At 43.5% G+C, this 18,685-nt stretch overlaps 1 protein-coding gene across 1 annotated transcript in view; it reads left to right on the forward strand.

The window, feature by feature from the left end:
- LOC118769887 (protocadherin Fat 4-like) overlaps positions 1-18,685 on the forward strand; it is an 86,021-nt gene that overhangs the window by 47,209 nt on the left and 20,127 nt on the right. The window contains exons 3-6 of the mRNA XM_036517273.1: positions 624-885; positions 1,510-1,860; positions 3,849-4,771; positions 5,518-5,692. Of these exons, the coding sequence (XP_036373166.1) occupies positions 624-885; positions 1,510-1,860; positions 3,849-4,771; positions 5,518-5,692 (1,711 nt within the window). The remainder of the gene's footprint in view (positions 1-623; positions 886-1,509; positions 1,861-3,848; positions 4,772-5,517; positions 5,693-18,685) is intronic.

Genomic DNA, 18,685 nt, shown 5'->3' on the forward strand with positions numbered 1-18,685 from the left:
TCATCCTTTTTTGCTCTCTAGTGGTAAAACGATGTTACTGCAGGAGCTGGTCACTCAGTCAGTTAGCGGGTTTGTTATTCTGTCACCGAGGGACTGCCAGGGATGGTTAGGGCTGCTTCCTCCGGTCGCTGGCAAGAACAAGGCTGAGGGTCAAGGTAATGCTCTGACTAACAGCAGGCAACCCACACCCCCTCCCCGTCTCCCTTTGAACCCCATCAAAGAATGAACTGGTCAGGGGTAACTGGGGTCCAAGACGCCCTGACCTTCAGGATCCGGTGCCTCAGTCACGATCCAGGTGGCTGATGGGTTCTCCAGACACCAGTCTGACAAAGGACAGCTGAGTCGGAAGGACTGGAACGATGACAAAGCCCTCCAAAAACAGACAACAGACATCCTCCTTTTTTCATTATAATTTTGAAAAAATGGCTTCCAAAAAAGCAATATCGAGTATTGAATTGCTACTAGTAGTCGTAAAAAACCTCACTGTTACAAAGCAAGCCATAATGGAATACTAGTATTCCACCAGTGTTAGTATTTTACCCCGTAATTCACTTTTGTTTGAGTTTGATTCTTCCAGAGGCTGCTTTGTAAATCATGACCACACATTTGTTTCCCTCTCTCAGGGTCCGAACGCGCTTGTGACATACACGATAATCAGCGGAGCTGATGACAGCTTCCACATCGACCCCGAATCGGGGGACCTGATTGCCACCAAGCGGCTTGACCGGGAGCGTCGGTCCAAATACTCGCTGCTGGTGCGAGCGGATGATGGCAAGCAGTCGTCTGACATGACGGTCAACATCACGGTCAGCGATGTCAATGACCACACGCCAAAGTTCTCCAGGGGGGTCTACTCCTTCGATATCCCCGAGGACATGGCACCAGGTACAGAGCTTCCAGAAAGACAGGCAACACACTATCGTGAATAAAAGACACAAACCTGACGATAGACTAGCACACTGCTCTCTTTTTGCTTGCTTCTAATTATGACAGTGTGACGAAGTCAGTCTGTGAAGTATTTTAGCGAGTGTGAATTGTTCTGGATTGATCCTTCAGTGTTTTTTGTCTGTCAGTGGAAAAATTTTTTTGGTATTTCTTTGGGAGAAGTATTTCAGAGACTGTAAATTATTCTGGATTGATCTTTGAGTGTTTTTTGTCTGTCAGTGGAAAATGTTTTTTTTTTTTGGTATTTTTTGGGAGAAGTATTTCAGGGACTGTAAATTATTCTGGATTGATCCTTGAGTGTTTTTTGTCTGTCAATGGAAAATGTTTTCTTTTGGTATTAGTCTTAGTGGTTCTTAAATCGAGTTTATTGCGGTTTACACAGTAATGACTGTGGTTGTTTATCTTGTGTTCCAGGATTTGAGTCTTTTTATTATATTTTCTCATATTTTCTTATTTGTAAGGGACTGGATATTTAGAACAGGACTGTATTACATTTTTGGTGTTCAGAAGAAATGTGTTATGGGTAAAACAATTCTAGTCACTTTCTGCTGCCTCCCACCCAAGGTTCCATTGTGGCAGCGATCCTGGCCAGTGATGCCGACTCAGGTCTGAACGGTGAGGTCACGTACTCCCTGGAGGAGGACGACGGGGATGGTGCGTTCCTCCTCAACCCTGTGACGGGCGTGTTCAACATCACGCGCCTGCTGGACCACGAGGCACAGCGGTACTACATCCTCACAGCGCGCGCGGCCGACGGCGGCGGCCGCTCCAGCACAGTGAGGGTCTACTTCAACATCCTGGACGTCAACGACAACGCGCCCGCCTTCAACGCCAGCGCCTACAGTGCATCGGTCGCGGAGAACCTCCCGGCGGGCTCCAGCGTCCTCGCCGTGCGGGCCAGCGACGCCGACGACGGTAGGCCTCCGGGAGAACGGGCCTCGTAAATCACCCCGGCGAGTTTGACAAATGCATTCTGGGAAATGGCAGTGATATAAGGCATGCCTCCCCCTTGCTGAAGGGAACATCACGGAAAGCAGATGGGTTCGAGGTCTCTGGCTGGGCTTTTCATTTTCTCTCATGCTTAAAAAACAAAACGCGTTCAGAAAAAAAAGCATTTGTCACTATACCGTGCAGACGATGCAGCTCGCCGGCCAGTTTCTTTGTTTTAGAGCTATCCGCCAAAGTGGGCTTCATAACCCATAATTTGGCGTGCGTGTTTTTAATTTACATTGATTTGAAAGACTAATGCTGAGATTTGAAGTAGCGTGCACATTTTATTAATCACAAACTAAAGCCATGCATACAAACATCGCAAGAACATCTGCATCGCTTCAACTAACTAAACCACATGACTGGAAAGGCTGTTACATCTGTGATCCTCAAAAATCATAACTACACTGTACACATATTGCTTAGATTTAAACTTTTTTTTGTATTTTTGAATAAATACCTTTGTGCATTTATGAGTGTTATATGGTGCTACAATAAGCATGGTGATAACATGGATTGCCAAAAAATTAAAGAAACCTATATAAAAGGATTTTTGCCATTTTCTTTTCAATATTTAAGTGGTATAAAGGCCAGATGTTTCCATAATAAATGGCTAGCAGTGGTTTGCCTGGATTAAACATAGCTTGTGCTAATGATGACTCATGGAATTGGATTGGAATTTCATCCTCACGCTTTGCAGTTTGGCTTCAGCTTTGAAGAACAAATTTAAGTGAACATTTTACTTTTTTAGGGGCTGTGGTGGGATTACTTATAAAATTTTGTTGAATTTTGGCTTGAATCATCTCCTCTCTTAACTTTTCTATTGTAAGTCAACGTCAATCGGTTTTCATAAGCAGGAATCACTCGCTTCATTTTACAAAAAAACTCAAACCACTCTGCATTTAGAATGAACGGAAACCTTAATGAACCCCTTCAGTAAGGTTCCATTCGGAAGAATGCGGAATGATTGCAACTACGTAGTGACTGTGTAGAAATGTTTGACGCATCTGGACTGAACCGGAGCTTTACCTTGAGTGTCAGCTTTGCCCTGCTGTCTGCGTGCTGTTGTTCTGTCAGAGAATCGTTTGTACAAAACAACATTGTTCCCGCTTCCTGATCCTTGACCACTGCAGATGGGGCAGCGGCCCCTATTGTAACCGCCACTATCGCTGCAGATGGAATCGCACACTGCATTTGATAAGAGAAATTATTTTCCCTCCTGGAAACACTGTGACAGTGTGGGAAGGTGCCGGCCTGTTCCACACTAAGTCCCCTGGGACCTGAGTCACAAGCGCTCGGTTTAAGCTCTTTTCAAAGGAAGTGCCCAGGATTAAGATGGATTGCACAGTTTGATAATGCTAATTGTTGTTATTGGGGTCCATTATCTGGCTGAAAGATTAGATGGCATACAGATTGCTAAACACTGCTATCAATGCAAATAGCGTAGCCATAGGCTGTTGCTTTCCGACAATCTGTTTGAATGAATCGACTGAAGTACACTCTTACTTTTGTGAAACAGTCATTTAAGATAATTAGGCAGACATAATAAGATAAATTGAGATAAAATTGAGATAATGATACCAGTCTAGGTTAATGACTTGATGCAATCTTGTTATCTCTTAGATGGTAATCATTTATTAAGAAAATACCTGCAGTTACACCCATGGTATTTCCATGTATGATGTGATCTTAGCTACAGTGTCTACCTTTTTCAAAAAGTCTGATTTTCAAATGATATGGAATCTTTTTTAATATCAGAAATATATCAACAGGACAGAGGACAGAGAAAGGGAGAAAGGAATTAAAAAGGGCAATTACATGCATAAAACTACAAAAACTCTGATGGTATATACTTAATTCATCAAAATTCCTAACAGTAGTCTAAGTGCATATTCTTGGCATTTCCTTGACAGGAGTGAATGCTGAGATGCTCTACAGCATTGCCTCAGGAGATGCACTGAAACAGTTCCACATCGACAACAACGGCATTCTGAAAACCAGGAGGGCCCTGGACCGGGAGGCCCAGTCCTTCTACAACCTCGAGGTCAGAGTTCACGACATGGCGCTCCCTCTGACGGCCAGGTTCACCAGCACCGCCCAGGTCTCCGTCATCCTGCTGGACGTCAACGACTGCCCCCCCAGGTTCACCTCGGCCAAGACGGCCTACGTCCAGGAGGACACGCCTGTGGGGACGGTGGTCTTCACGGCTCAGGCCATTGACTCCGACAGCGGACCCAACAGCTACGTGGAGTACTCGCTGCTCCGCCCCTTTGGGAACAAGTTCAGCATTGGCACTGTCAATGGGGAGGTGCGGCTTGTCGGGGAGCTGGACCGGGAGGAGATGTCGAACTACACGCTCACTGTTGTGGCGACCGACAAAGGGATCCCGCCGCTCTCCTCGGCAACGGACATCATCGTGGTCGTCCTGGACATCAACGACAACACGCCAAGCTTCTCCCGGGACGTCTACGATGTCGAGATCTCCGAGGCCACCCTGACGGGCACAGACATTCTCCAGGTGTTCGCCAGTGATGCGGACGAGGGGACGAATGGCCAGGTCCGCTTCTCCCTCAGTGACGGGAACACGGACTCCGATTTCCGCATTGACTCTGTCACCGGGGTGATCTCGGTCGCCAGGCAACTGGACCGTGAAGTGAGGCCCTCCTACTCTCTGGTGGTCCAGGCATCGGACCGTGGTAGCAGTCATAAGACCGACCGAGCCACGGTCAACATTGCATTGCTGGATGTTAACGACTGTCCGCCGTCCTTTGAACTGTCCCCCTACACTGTGAACATCCAGGAGAACTTGAAAGACCTCCCAAAGACCGTATTACAGGTCAGTACTTTCTTTCCTTGATCAGACAGCAAACAAAGCAGTCAAATACAATTGTATCTCTAATGGAAGAATACTTACATTACCTTATGATAATTAGAGATAGAGTGAGTTACAATACCAATTTGCAATGCTTACTTCAATAATAGCTACAGTAGCTTCTTCAATGACTCCTATGCAAGTCAAAACATTCTCTTAATAGCAAATGGTACCTCAGTCCCAGACTAGACAGAAAAATGGGCTTAAACTGTGTGAACAATGCAGAAAATTGGAAGATGATGAAGGAACAATATATTAGGGTTGTACTGTACATGGATATTTGCTCTGATAGACCTTTGCAGTTTGTCATCAAAAAAAAAAGAAATTGGATAAAGGAACACTGCTCTTAAATGAAAAATCCAGACTTAACAAAACCCCTCATAAGTTATAAAGCTACATGTCTCTCGTGACAAAGGTAAAATGAATGGACTCCCTTTACCTATACCTTATGAAAATAACCAGCAGCTGTTGGTTTGGGAAGAGGGCCAGAGGCCATAGATATTCATATTCAGAGTGCAATTCTGTGCATCAGAGTTTCAAGAATGCCACTTCAGTGCTCAGGGGTATAGAGATGTATACGCAGAGTCCAGCCGAGGACAGCACAGTCCAGACATCGCTCATGAGATTGGCCTGTTTCCTGCTCAGAGATTTAGACCCCCTTTCCCTGTCCGGTTGCTTCTTCACTCACTCTCTTGGAAACGTGCCTGCAGGTGGAGGCCCAGGATGGCGACCAGGGTGAGAATGGTCAGCTGACCTACGCCCTGAGCGGGGGGAATGAGGACGGGGCGTTCAGTCTGTCGCCCACCGGTCAGCTGAGCCTCGTACAAAGCCTTGACAGGGAGATTCGGGAGTCGTACACCCTGATCGTGACGGCGACGGACTCGGGTAGGAGCACAGACACGTTAATGTTGTGATGACCAATTCCATTAGGACTGCACTACCTTTTATCATCACGGCCACTAGGATCACAGATACTTCAACTTTACAGTGATAGACTTCAGATCATGGCGACAGACTCGGATATCACCACAAATATTTTAACAGGGCCATGCATACTTTAACATCATAATGACAGAATCATTCAGGACCACAAATTTAAACTCTACAGGGACAGATGTAGGAAGGACGTTAGAGAATTATCCTTTTCAACAACAGTCTGATAGGATCACAGACACATTAACATTTTGAATAATTGGGTAGGAGCAAAGACTTTAATATCAATGACAGATTCAGTTGGGGGCAGTAACTTTTACTTTACAGCATCAAACTAAGGTAGAACCACAACTTTACATCAGCAAATTTCGGTAGGATCTTTACGGCAAGGTACTTTGACACAACATGCATATACACGTACCGCTGTTATAAATAATGCACCCATATACAGGTATTGTAGTCATATGAAATTTGTTCATATACAGGTACAGTAGGAGAAACAATTTGTGAGGGCACAATATGTGGATTTTATCATTTTGCTGATGCTCTTATTCAGTGTGACTTATAAAATGAGAGCACACAGTCCTTCTAATAAGGTTACAGGAATAAAAGTACATACAGTACACAATTGACCACATCAGAGTACATAGCAAGCAAGAAACACATTTACACATTGTTCACATTTATACCTGTTTTCCATTTCTCTGGTTGAAGGGATCTTGCTCAAGGATACAACAGCAGTGCCTTACCTGAGATCTGAACCCTTACCCCTTCTGGTTTTGCCCGTGTTTCCCCCATGGCAAATTCAGACGTAAAATATTACTTTAAATAGATCTGGAATGTGCCTGGCATGCATCACGCTCTCATGGTCAAATATTTCCTGAGAGGGGTGGATGCATGTCCATAAAACTAAATTGTTCTTTGAAGGAATGTGGCCGAATCTGCTCGTACCACATCCATGCATGCATATGTTGTCCCAATTAGGGCAATTTATTGAAACAGCTGCTCATAATTCTAAAATCAACAGCAGTCGGGATCCTTACTGGAGTGAGAATTCCGTGGTTTCATCTGCAGCATTCTTTTGGAAATGATTTGGCATCATGGAACAAAGCAGGGAGGGACTTCTTGTTCGAGGGTTGCCGTAAACAGTAGACCTGATCTGCTGCAGAAGTACTCGTTTTGGTTAGGTCAGAGCAAAAGTGGTTGTTTCTCATAAAGAAGCTAGAGAAACTTGATCCAGAGGGCTTAATAAGCAGGCAGCTGTCTGCAAAGGCCTGCCTTTGCTCATTCGTGGGCAATTACAGTCCATTCGTTCTAAAGTTACAAATGTTTTGTCTAGCAGTTTAGAAAACGAAAACTTAAAATGAAAGCCATCTAGTTGTCTTTGTGTGATATCTCTCAGAGGACAAAGAAAAGCGCCTGATGTCATATTTCACGATTGTTGATTCGCAATGCTAGTTAAATTAATGAGACAAAGAAATGCAAATGAGACGCTAAACGAATTAAAATTTGGTTCACTGCACAGAGCACTTTGAACCAGAGCAAGCATTGTGTCATTGTCACGCAAGGATGGAATGTCCCTTTGTCGTGGGGTTGGAAAATAGGTAAAATAGTGCAGTACATACAATACAAAAAGATTTCATCACTGTCCAGTGTGAATTACTCCCTTATATTTAAATGCCATTTTAACACTCAGACCATAAAGGATTGATTCAAGCCCATTCAGGCCCTGGCTCTGCCAGTTCTTCCTCCATGTCTGCAACCTGTTTTGTCTTGGAAATAATCCCCTCTCAGATCGGAGAACAATAATTGGAACTAGTGCAAGTAGCATAGTTAATACGACTTGACCTGCTGTTTGCAGACGCCATTCTTTCCGTGTTCCTCACATAATGGCCTTAAATTACAAAATTAATTAGCTGGTGTTCTTTTCACAGTGTCTTTTTTTGGCTTGGATATATGACATATCACAAATTCCCCATCCATATGAAAGGATTAACGTTGTGGATATGCACATATTTATGATTGATTTTCTACACCAATTGTTTGGATAATTCCACTGTATTGCCGAGCAGCAACTACTCTCTTAAGGCCTTTTTAAAGTCTCAGCAAAGGAAAACGCATTACTTGAGGCGTTAGTAGGAGTTCACATCTGCAGCACTGAGCAAAATGTGTCATCAAACAGGTTGACACAAAAGAGGCTTCTGGGCCTGGTAGTTATTTAAATGTAATAGATCCTGGCTGGGGAGAAGAGAATCTGGCATGCCTGTGTCATTATTTAGAAATACTTCCCCTGGACCATGCACGCTTGAAGGTGTTTTACTAGAGGACCTGATGAAGGGAACTCAAAAATCAGACCTTCATGATGGAAAGTTGTTGGCTGGGGGAATCTGAGGCCAGCCCTAACAGAGCAGCCTTAGCTGTCTCCAGTACAGAGGTAACATCTGGGTTTTGCTTCCTGTAGACTGTTGGAGATTGTTACAGAATACGGCCGGGATCCCCCCGGCTAGCCTTTCGCTGCCAGTGTGTCCACAACTCTGGATTTATTCGCTTAGCAGATGCCCTTTTCCAACGAATTGCGGATAACACTTTAATTAAAGTGAGTCTTATGAGCTGTCATAAGGCCTTCATCAGCTCTAAATAATGGCCATGACCTTTGTAATAACCATACATAAACATTATGACTATCATATAACAACTGCCATAATGTTTTGAGGATGTAATGGTGAGTATTATAATACTAGTAATATTACATCATCCAGCACCTCTTATGAAAACTCATTGTTATAAGGTAGTTATAGTATATGCTTATGACAACTCCTGTTACACATTATATAACATTATGGTGCTTTATGAAGTATTATGTATGACCAACGACATGAGACCAACTTTTGTAAAGACTGACAAAAACATGTCATGGGCTCCTTTACTTACTGGCATTACTGACTTCCTGTTGCTCAGTTATAATGCTGATTTAGCAATAGTTTTATTAGGTTTATTTTCTTTCCCTGAAGCTAAAGAGCAGCGGGGATTCAAACTAAACCACTGCATGGCATCCACATCCACTACCTGATCCAAACTTACCTGCATGTTTAACAATTAACCTATCTGTTTCTTCTCAGAAACACCAGTAACTCTCAAACTGTCAGTATGTCAGGTCTATCCTAGTTATAACAGTTTCTTCCCAGTTCTTATAGTGCATTATAACATGAGGGACTTATTGTACATATTATCTGTGGAACCCACCCGTTGTGAAACCATTCCATAGCTAGTACTTGAAGCTTTCTTTAAAAACCCAGCATAGCACGTGAGAAAGAAAACATTGCATTTCATGGATTATACTGACATCCTACCATCATTAGTGGGTTACCCCCTCTCACTCTAAGATGAACATTCCATGGTTTTCCCTGCAGCACAAATCTAATTCAAGCGAGCTGCATATTGTTACAGCTTTGGACTGTTGGCACCATCGTAGATATTTTCCCTGTATCTCTTCTAAAGTTTGCTTTCCTCCAGGGTGCATAAAATTTCTATAAAAGCCACTAATACCAGGGCTGACTTAAGTCACATGTTGTGTGGTGATACAGCCCAGTGCACAAGGAAAGATGAGGCTGTAACTCATCTCTGAATAACACAAGTTCCCTTCATCTTAGTCACTTGATGGCTTGTTTGTTCAGGGGTGTTTTTAATCTCAAGCAGGCGTCGTTAACCCAGGGGGGTTGGGGGGTTGTGGGGACAGGCACAGACAGGGGGCTGGCTACATGGTACAGGCTACAGTGGCCTATGTGCCAGTCAGCAGATGTTTCAACAGTATGTACCATATTGGCACGGCCGTTTCTCTCCAGCAGTGTGTGCTGCTTGACAGTGTTAAAATCGATGTAATCTTCACTCCGGGCAGGAAGCTTGATGTTTACCGTCTGGTCCCGTGCAGTGCTGAAGGTTTGCTCCAGTGGATCGTGCCCGGGCGCGCAGTCAAAGGCTGTATATTTTATTAAAAAACGTCCCCCCAAACAGCTTCTGGAGAAACTATCGCCATGCCCCGTTATCATTGATGTGTTATTTATTGGTCGCATGGACAAACAGATGTGCAGCGTGTCCAGTAATGGCTCTTTCTTTCCAGCTGGAGTAGCATGTATCCTTTAATGACACAGTGAGAAGAGTTTTTAGGTGTCTCTGTTTGTGACACTTCACACGTGTGAACTGTACGTTCGCGCAAATCGAAAAAGCGAAACTCTCTGTCGATGCTGCAATTTGTGTAACACTTGTCAGAGATTTTTTTTATTATTTTATGGAAGATGAGCTATGTTGGTTTTGAGAATGATCCAGTTATATTTTTTAAAAAAGATATTTTGTGTTGGGCAGCTTTGCTGCCTAACCTAGCTCTTGGCTAACAGAATGTTGCACTTGGATCCTGTGGACGAGGGGTAGAACTCCAAACCTCAGGCAAATTTCTTTACTCTGCCAATGTCGTAACCTCAGAATATTCCTCAGGGGTTTTCTTCATCTGCCTCTTCTTCTTTTATTTAATTGTGTTTCCATATGTGCGCTGTCTGCCATTACTGAAGTAGGTCACTGTATGTCAAAAAAGGCCTCGATACAGTCAAACCGCAAAGCACTTTTTTCCTTAGCTGTTAGTTACTCAGTTGAGCAAGAGTGCAGTCCTCACAGCATTAATGAATCGACCATTTAGGTGAAATAAACATATGATATCGTGGAAGATATATCAAAATGTAAACATGATATTTAAACACAGGGTGAACTGCTTTTCAGTGCTTTTTTTGTGAATTTTTGTTAAGAAAATTAAAACATTAGAAGAAAACTCTAAGGAGAATATTGATATTTAGAAGAAGATTTAGATTATTAATTTGAAATTAATCAGATACACTATATGGACAAAAGTATTCGGACGCCTGACCATTACACCAACAGGGACTGTAATGACATTGTATTCAAATACATATACTTTAATATGGAGTTGGTGTCCCTTTTGCAGCTATAACAGCTTCCACTCTTCTTGGAAGGCTTTCCACAAGATTTTGGAGTGTTTCTGTGGGAATTTGTGCCCATTCATTCTGTAGAGCGTTTATGAGGTCAGGCACTGATGTTGTACGAGAAGGCCTGGCTCGCCATCTCTGTTCCAGTTCATCCCAAAGGTGCTCGATGGGGTTGAGGTCAGGGCTTTGCGTGGGCCAGTCAAGTTCTTCCACACCGAATTCATCAAACCATGTCTTTATAGTCCTTGCTTTGTGCACTGGGGCACAGTCATGTTGGAATAGAAAAGGAAGGGCCTTCCCCAAACTGTTACCACAAAGTTGGAAGCATAGCATTGTCCAAAATGTCTTGCTATGCTGAAGCATTAAGATTGCCCTTCACTGGAGATAAGGGGCCTATCCCAAACCCTGAAAAACAGGTGTGGCCAAATACTTTTGTTCCATATAGTGTATATTGATTCACCTTGTTTGTTTATTTGGTTATGATTGTTTTGTTAAAATTAACATTAAATGAGCAGACACATTTGCTGCAGTGTTGTCTCACACCACTAACCCCCCACCCTTTCAATAATGCTCAGCTATTGTGAGATTGCTCTTCGTGCCCTTAGCAAGTTGTGTTTGTTCACATGCGTTAAAAATGGACATAATGTCTTTCTCAGCGAATCATATTCGCAGAAGGAAATCTCTGAATGGGAGATGCTGTCTGGGCTTTTGTTCCTCTATTCTACCAGGTAACATTTTAATGATTAGTGATTACGTTCAAAATTTCTATGACAATACCACAAAGCAATCAGTCTATAAACTTGCTATATACTCCTAAATTCTTTTTTTGGCATGTTCCTTATTCTTAGTTTTGGTATACGGCTGTATCTTAAGTATCTTCGTAGATTTATTGTTAAATTATTGCTTATCTTTTTTTTTCTGTGTCGATGCTTGCATAAAACTTAAAATTGCGAAAAACATTCTAAAGTGAAAACTAAGCCTAATAAAATATTACTCAACAGTGGTAAATTTAAGGATGGACAGCGCTTGCCAAATTGCTGCCCACATTTGTCGCGATAAACCTTTAATAGGGTGAGTTTATGGAAGCTTCAGCCAGTTAGTCTAGCAACAATCCACACTCAGCCAAATGAAATATTAGGTTCCTCAAATGAACTTTTACAGACCTGTAACGTTCTATACCACATCTTTAAAATCGCTCAGTAACAATGTGGTCTTGCAGGCTGCTTGCCTACAGCCTATGTATTTTTCTCAGCTTCTGGTAAGTGGTACAACTGCTGGACCACGTCATTTGCGTAAACAGTTTAAAAGTATATCTACTGAGATTTTTAAGGGAGAGGCGCTGAGTCGAGCTGATCGGTGTTGTGTGGAGTCCAAGGGGCCTGTGTTTTAAATCCTAGTGCGGTTTCCTTCACCTCACAACATCGATTACCTTTCCATGATATGAAAGACCATGCATCTGGAGCTCTGCAGATATCTCTCACATCGCAATTGTATTTCTTCTCCAGTAGTAACAGTCACATCCTCCACCGCATGAAGAACTTGATCTGGATTTCTTTTAATTAATTTGCACTTTGGTTAATAATAGGGGTGAGCAATATTATAGACATGTGTTTTGAGTTTCCTCTGGAATCAGCTGAAATTGGATTATAAGAGTAGCAGAAACTGATGTAATGGAAAAGGTTTTTGTATGAGGTTAAAGAGTCTAAAGCTGGTGAACAGTGAAAAAGTAATAAATGTGAATAATTCACTAGAATGCAAAAGATGTTAAATGTGCAAACTGACCAAGTTACCAGAAAGAATTCCAAATGGAAGGGAGGCATCTCCCTGTGGCGTAGGCTTCAATTCAATCAAACTGCATTGCAGTTCCCCCTTAAGTTTCAGTGATACAGCCAAGTAGGTTTTGGTTTTCGGTTTTGTTCTTTTTCATTGATTCCAGCAACCAATGTACTCACAATCATGTGTGAGAAATACCGTAAAACAATGCTTACTTCTCTGCAATACTGTAAGTTAGGGACAAAGCAGGCCACAGCTCAATCAAATAGAGGCTGTAATCTTCAAGCACTCCCTCTACCATATGCAAACAACACATGAAATGTGAACCCCTCCGTAAAGTAAACAAATGCACTTTAGAAAGGCCATATTTTATTTGAGGTGACATGTAATATCAACTTGTTGTTGAGCTAGTCGTAGCCAGCAGAGTTAAAGAAAATATATTTATTTTGTGGTCCAGAGTTGAACTGCATATCAGAGGATCCATTAGGGTGCATTGGCTTGCACCCTGTGAGAAAGGCCTTGTTTACCTCATTACGTCTGGCAAACCCAAGGTTCAGAGGCCTCTCGCGTGACAGCCCGTGTCAACGCCATCTATTCAGCCATATTTTGCAAGGCGCGTTGGAAGGGGCTTTGTCGCAAAGCAACAGATGTCAGGATGGAGAAAAATGTCCACTTCTTCAAAACTGCTGCCTGTCCTTTTTTCTCTGGAGTAATGGTGTGTAATGGTTTCCTTTGTGTTGCTGTCAAAGACTACAGAGTCGTGGACTTCCATAAACCCCTAATAAACATGTTAGACTTAAGCTCTGAGGCACGAAAGTCTTAGCTATGCCTTAAGTCAACCAGTTAATCCATATTCTTGCCATTAGAGGGTTTTGTAATCAGTACGTGGACTAGTACAAATACCTTCCCTCACTTGTAAGTCGTTTTGGATAAAAGCGTCTGCCAAATGAATTAATGTAATATAAATGGATGCATACAGAGTGACAGTAGTTGTGGAGAAACCTGGAAAAGTAAACCAAATAAATAAGTACAACATCCACAGCTTTTAAACAATATATTCTAAATAATACATTTTGCCATTCTCTTCTGCAAACTGTGACCCTAACATATCCACTTTCCTGAATGGTGTTCAGCATAGTAAAAGGGTTGCCCTCAACATGCTACCATGCACCACACAGTGATAGGCACTGCCTTACAGTCAAGGATTACAGTGGGATTAGAGCCAGAACTGCCTGCATTGTGGCATGAGTCCTGATGGTCAAACACACTACTGCATGACTCCAGAAGCTGACACCGTGGGCACTGAAGTCATGTGCCCTTTAATGCTGATGGCAAATCCTTCAGGGCAAATCATGCATCGCGCTTTATTCATAGGTCTGCTGTATCCCACAGTTGTGCTTGTGTTTAAAATGATGAAGTAACGCATAGGGGTCTGTGATGCAGTGACAGGCGGCCTAAACTCAGCTTAAAGTTGATGGGGGGAAACTGCTCTCACCCGAAAAGTTATTGTGGCTGTTGATTCAGTTTGAACGTGGAGAACGTGCCCCGCCATCGGAGGTGTTTGTTTAAAGTCTAAGGTTTCGGCCTGCCGTGAGAGACGGTGGCGTGCACTCTCACAGTCGGGCTCAAATCTTTTAATCCCGCCCTTGCGACGGCCGGCCATGACATCCACACCATTATCTAAATGACATCAATCCTCGGTCTTCCTTTGGAGGAGAGAAAAAATGAAATTCTTGAGCCCCAATGTCCTCGTCAGCAGGTCATTCTGGCCCGGAGTCGGCGCGCTCCATACTTCTGCGGACGGAAGGATTTGAGACTGGGAACAAGGATTTGGTGCCACAGACCGCGTGCTGATTGGACGAGCACATTTTTTGGGCATCGGGTCATTTCCTCGTTCATTTCAGAGACATATTTTTGATGTTTGCCCTGGCATTTGTTGGAAGAAAAAAAAACACTTTGTGATTACAAAACCAGTATCATAATGTAATAATGTATTTTTTGGCTTACCTCCATAGGTGATGAGTTAGTGCTTTGATACATTTTTTCTGGTGAGTGTAGTCAAATCAGATGTCATTTGGCATTTATTGGAGACTAATGGGGCAGATGAACTGTTTAATTCTGTGGCATTGATTGACCTTCTGCGGTATATTTAAATCTAAATTATTGCTATATTAGCTCTGTAAGTCCCACTGGAAGAATGTCTGACAAAAGCATCTGAATAATAATTATAGTAAAAATAATAGACATGATCATCATCATTTTTAATGACAGTAGGGGATAATAAGGAGACAAATTGATCTAAATGCACAAATAAAGAAATCCACTTTGCTGTGTGCATGCAGTTTTATTTGTGGGCTTGGTGCAGCTGCTAGGTTTGCCACACTGTGAACGCCATTGAATGCGCCTCCTCAAGCAGTGAGCTCAGAGATGCTTTCAAGCGGAGGGCTTTACCCACTGTAACCGAGACTCGCTGTCACATGACTGTGACAGCTGCCACAAGCCACAGCTCCGGGCGTGTGACACCCCTCTGTCATCCGAATGGAATTTTTTCATCTAAAAACCGCCCGCTGCAGGTCGTTGTCTACTGTTACTGTCTCTTACTGCTCACGCTGCAGGGTAAAAGCTGCTCGAGTCCCTCTCCCTCCAGGGAGTATTGAAGAGATGCCGAAAAAAAAGGCTGGGTGGTTTTATACCAACTCATAAATAGCACAGAATTCGCAGAAGTCCTGGTGGGCCAGGAAAACAGCATTCTGGGAAGGCCGCCTGCCTGCAGAAAGGGTATCTCTCAACACGATGCATGGCGGTCACTGGAAAGCCCCGCCACCGAGAAAGAGCTGCCAGCTTGTCTCTCCAAGCTGCTCTCTGGAGAACACCTCCTTCTGTGCAGCCAGCGTCTGTCCCACCTGCTACACCATCAAACAAATAAGAAAGTGGCTTCTCTCATTATTCATGGGACTGTCCTCCCTTTGACTGATATTGGGCATTACGTCTCCATAGCTAATGACCTGAAAATTGTGATCCCCAATTAAATTTATTTATTTAGTCTTTTTTTTTCAAGTGTATTTTTGTTAAAAGCACGGGAAACTTTCCAGATTCTGTCCTAGACCACACAGTGTTATGAAAATTGATGCAAACCAATGGTGGCTTTTTCCTCAGCAGGGAAAAAACAACCCAACTGTTTCCCTGAGGTGCTCCTGGTATCAATTAACCCCTGTGGGTTTTTTTTTTTCGGAGCTCTCAGCACTGGTGTGGGACTTCTAAAAGGGAGGAGGGCAGTGTGGCAGGGGTGGGTGGTGGTGGCGGCGGAGTGTGCGGGATAGGCTCGGGGTTGGACCCCTCCTGTCAGCAGTGCCGGTTCAGAGCGGGTTCAGGTCCACAGGGAGAGGTGGAGAGTTCCCATGGAGGGAGAGGTGAGTGGCAGGGGCGAGTTGGGAGCTGTGACATGGAACCAGTCTCTCTCAGCACACTGAGGAGGAGAGGTTGACCGGAGGGCACAGTCGCTCAGGTCCCCCGGTCTGTGGCTTGTCCCCGGCACGACTTGCCCCCTTTCGCCCTTTCATGCATGGATAAACTGAGTGTGATCTCACACTGCCAGCCCCTCCCTGCCTCCCTCTCCCTCTCGGAGCAGTGCAGAGGCTAGGGTAAGCCAAAATCGTCCAAATAAAAGCCCTCTGATCCAATTCTCAGGACAGCCTGTTTCAAAAAGGCCAAGGCGAAGTGGAAGTGTTCACACTGCTGTTCCCTAACAGTGGGACTTATCTGACACCTTGTGAATGCTTGTAAGCAGGGACTCACTATAAGCTGTTCAGCCATGCCGGCCTCTTGTGTAATGAGCATACTTTAATGAGTGCCATTAGGGCAGGATGAATAAATTTTCCTGTTGTCGTTGAAACGATTGTTGTTTCCCCTCATCTGACCCTAAAAGGCTTCACAAAACACCAAAATGTTTTACCCGTGCTTGGCCCTATGTTTTTAGGCATGGTGCTGTTACACTGTATCTTGGAACTCCCATCTAATGGAAACGCTGGCCCTTGTTGCTCATTCTTCCCTCTCAGGCGCTGATAATTACGCGAAATTAAGCAGATTGTCGGCACGAAAGGTGTAGCCATTGGTAGATCCCTTAGATAACACTTACTAATGCTTAAATTTCAGCTTGTCACATTGTGCTGTAGCCACTGTTCATTTCTCACGCTGTTTGCTGGGTATTGCAGTGGTTTTGATCAGGGCGCTGTCCTCATTCATGCAGAGAACAGTCAGTGCTGCGCTGTGAGGTTATCGTGTATTTATTTGGCTCTTGTCCAGTGTGACTTACCAAGGCCGTCATGGCGAGTTACAAGCAGGCGCACACATGTTTGTATGGTATGGCTTTACTCAGTCATTTTCTGGGGTCTATATCCTTATAAAAATATCCACAGCAAAGAACATTTATATTCAGTTTTAGAGGGCTCACAGGCCTGTGCCTTATACAAAACATTAGCCGTTTATCTTACGCTTATGTAATACAAATTTCATTTCATTTCAACCTAATTGGAGATTGAAAGAAATTTTACACTCTCTTGAAGAAAATTAAACATGTCTGTGCGTGACCATTGGCGAGAGTGTTTAGCTGGATGTACCTAGCACATGCTGAGTAGGGCTTGACAGTGAGTTTCGATGGCCAACTGAAAACACTTTCCCTGGGTTTTGTCCTCCTGCAGGACAACACTCAGTCTACATGTTTCTGTGCATGTGTGCTCATGTGTATGATATAGCTGTATATGTGTGTTTATACATGTTTATACATAGGAACTGTTATTCCTGACCCATATGAACATAGTTCCATAAACCCCCATAAGAACAGGACCATTTTATGGAGGAGAAAAAAGAAGAGATAGTATGAAGGGAGTGTGATCTGTCAGACAGAGGGAGGAATAACCGAGAGGAGAAGAGCTTGGAGGACTGTGGTTTCTGGGACGTTGCATTGCAACTTGAAAACCATTCCTGCGTGTGTACGTGTCTGCGTGTTCATCTTCTCTGGAATGCATTTTATATCCCATTTTTTGTTGTTGTTTATTCACTCCGCTGTAATTACATTGCCTTTACATATTTCGGTGCTCGTCTGGTTGGATTCTCAAACACAGGAAAGCAAATGTTTGCGTTTCCCGTCCGCAGCTCGGCCGTTCGCACTGTAAGCGTGAGCGACAAGCCCAAGGTTCGCCCCGGATTCTTTGGGTTGGGGATTCTTCATCAAATTCCTGAAACGCACACAAACCCTCAGGGGGCCCATTTGTTAAATGGAGGTTCCTCCTTTGAGAGCGAGTCTTGTTTTCACCCAGATAAATGAACAAACAAGAGCTTAGTATGTGTGAGCTACAAAACACATGCTGTTGATTAAGCTAGGCTTAAGATGCCAGGCCTTTTCCGAGCAAAAGGACTAATGTAATGGTACCCCAGGGTCCATCTTTCATTTTTTATAAGGATCACGCTCAACTTACTTTCAAAAAGGATTTGCCAGTTTTTTGGTGGTGCTTTACACAGTATGGGTTTAATATCGCTTTCCAATAATAGCAGGGACAAATTAATTCTGTAGTGGCCCGGTATTCTTTTTCATCTTCTGTTGATTCAGAATCATCCCTGGCAATTGTGTGAGGTTTTAATTTTTTTCTTTCCTTGTTCTCTGAACTGTGAGTAAAAAGACTTTTGACTTTTTTGGTCTTGAATGCAACTAGCAACAATGCAAGATCATTGTTTACCTTTAAGAAACCTGCCACGCGACACGTTCAGAGACACACCTAAGCATTTAGATGCCACAAGCTGTATTTCTGCCTCTCCACACAAACACTTCTCAGGGGATGAAGTCAGTTCTGTTCCTTTACCAATTCTTATGATAAGACACACACAGTCTGGTACCCCTCCATCAGTATGACTCTGGTCTGTTTCCTTTTCTCCTTAAATTTGTATTTCTTCTCCTTGCTTCCATATGTCCCTGCCTACCTCTCCCTCTTTGTCTCCTTCTCTCTCTACAACCACCTATTCCCTGTCTCTGCCCTCTCACTGTATTTCATGCCCTCTCTCTCTCTCACTTTCTCTTACACTGCCTCACTTTCTTCTTTCTGTTTCTCATTTCTCCCTCTCCTTTCTCTCTTTATGACTTCCTCCCACACTCTCTCCCTTCTTCTCTCCCTCTCACCCTCTCTCTTGC

The sequence above is a fragment of the Megalops cyprinoides genome, chromosome 22 (genome assembly GCF_013368585.1).
Source record: "Megalops cyprinoides isolate fMegCyp1 chromosome 22, fMegCyp1.pri, whole genome shotgun sequence".
Classification (NCBI taxonomy): domain Eukaryota; kingdom Metazoa; phylum Chordata; class Actinopteri; order Elopiformes; family Megalopidae; genus Megalops; species Megalops cyprinoides.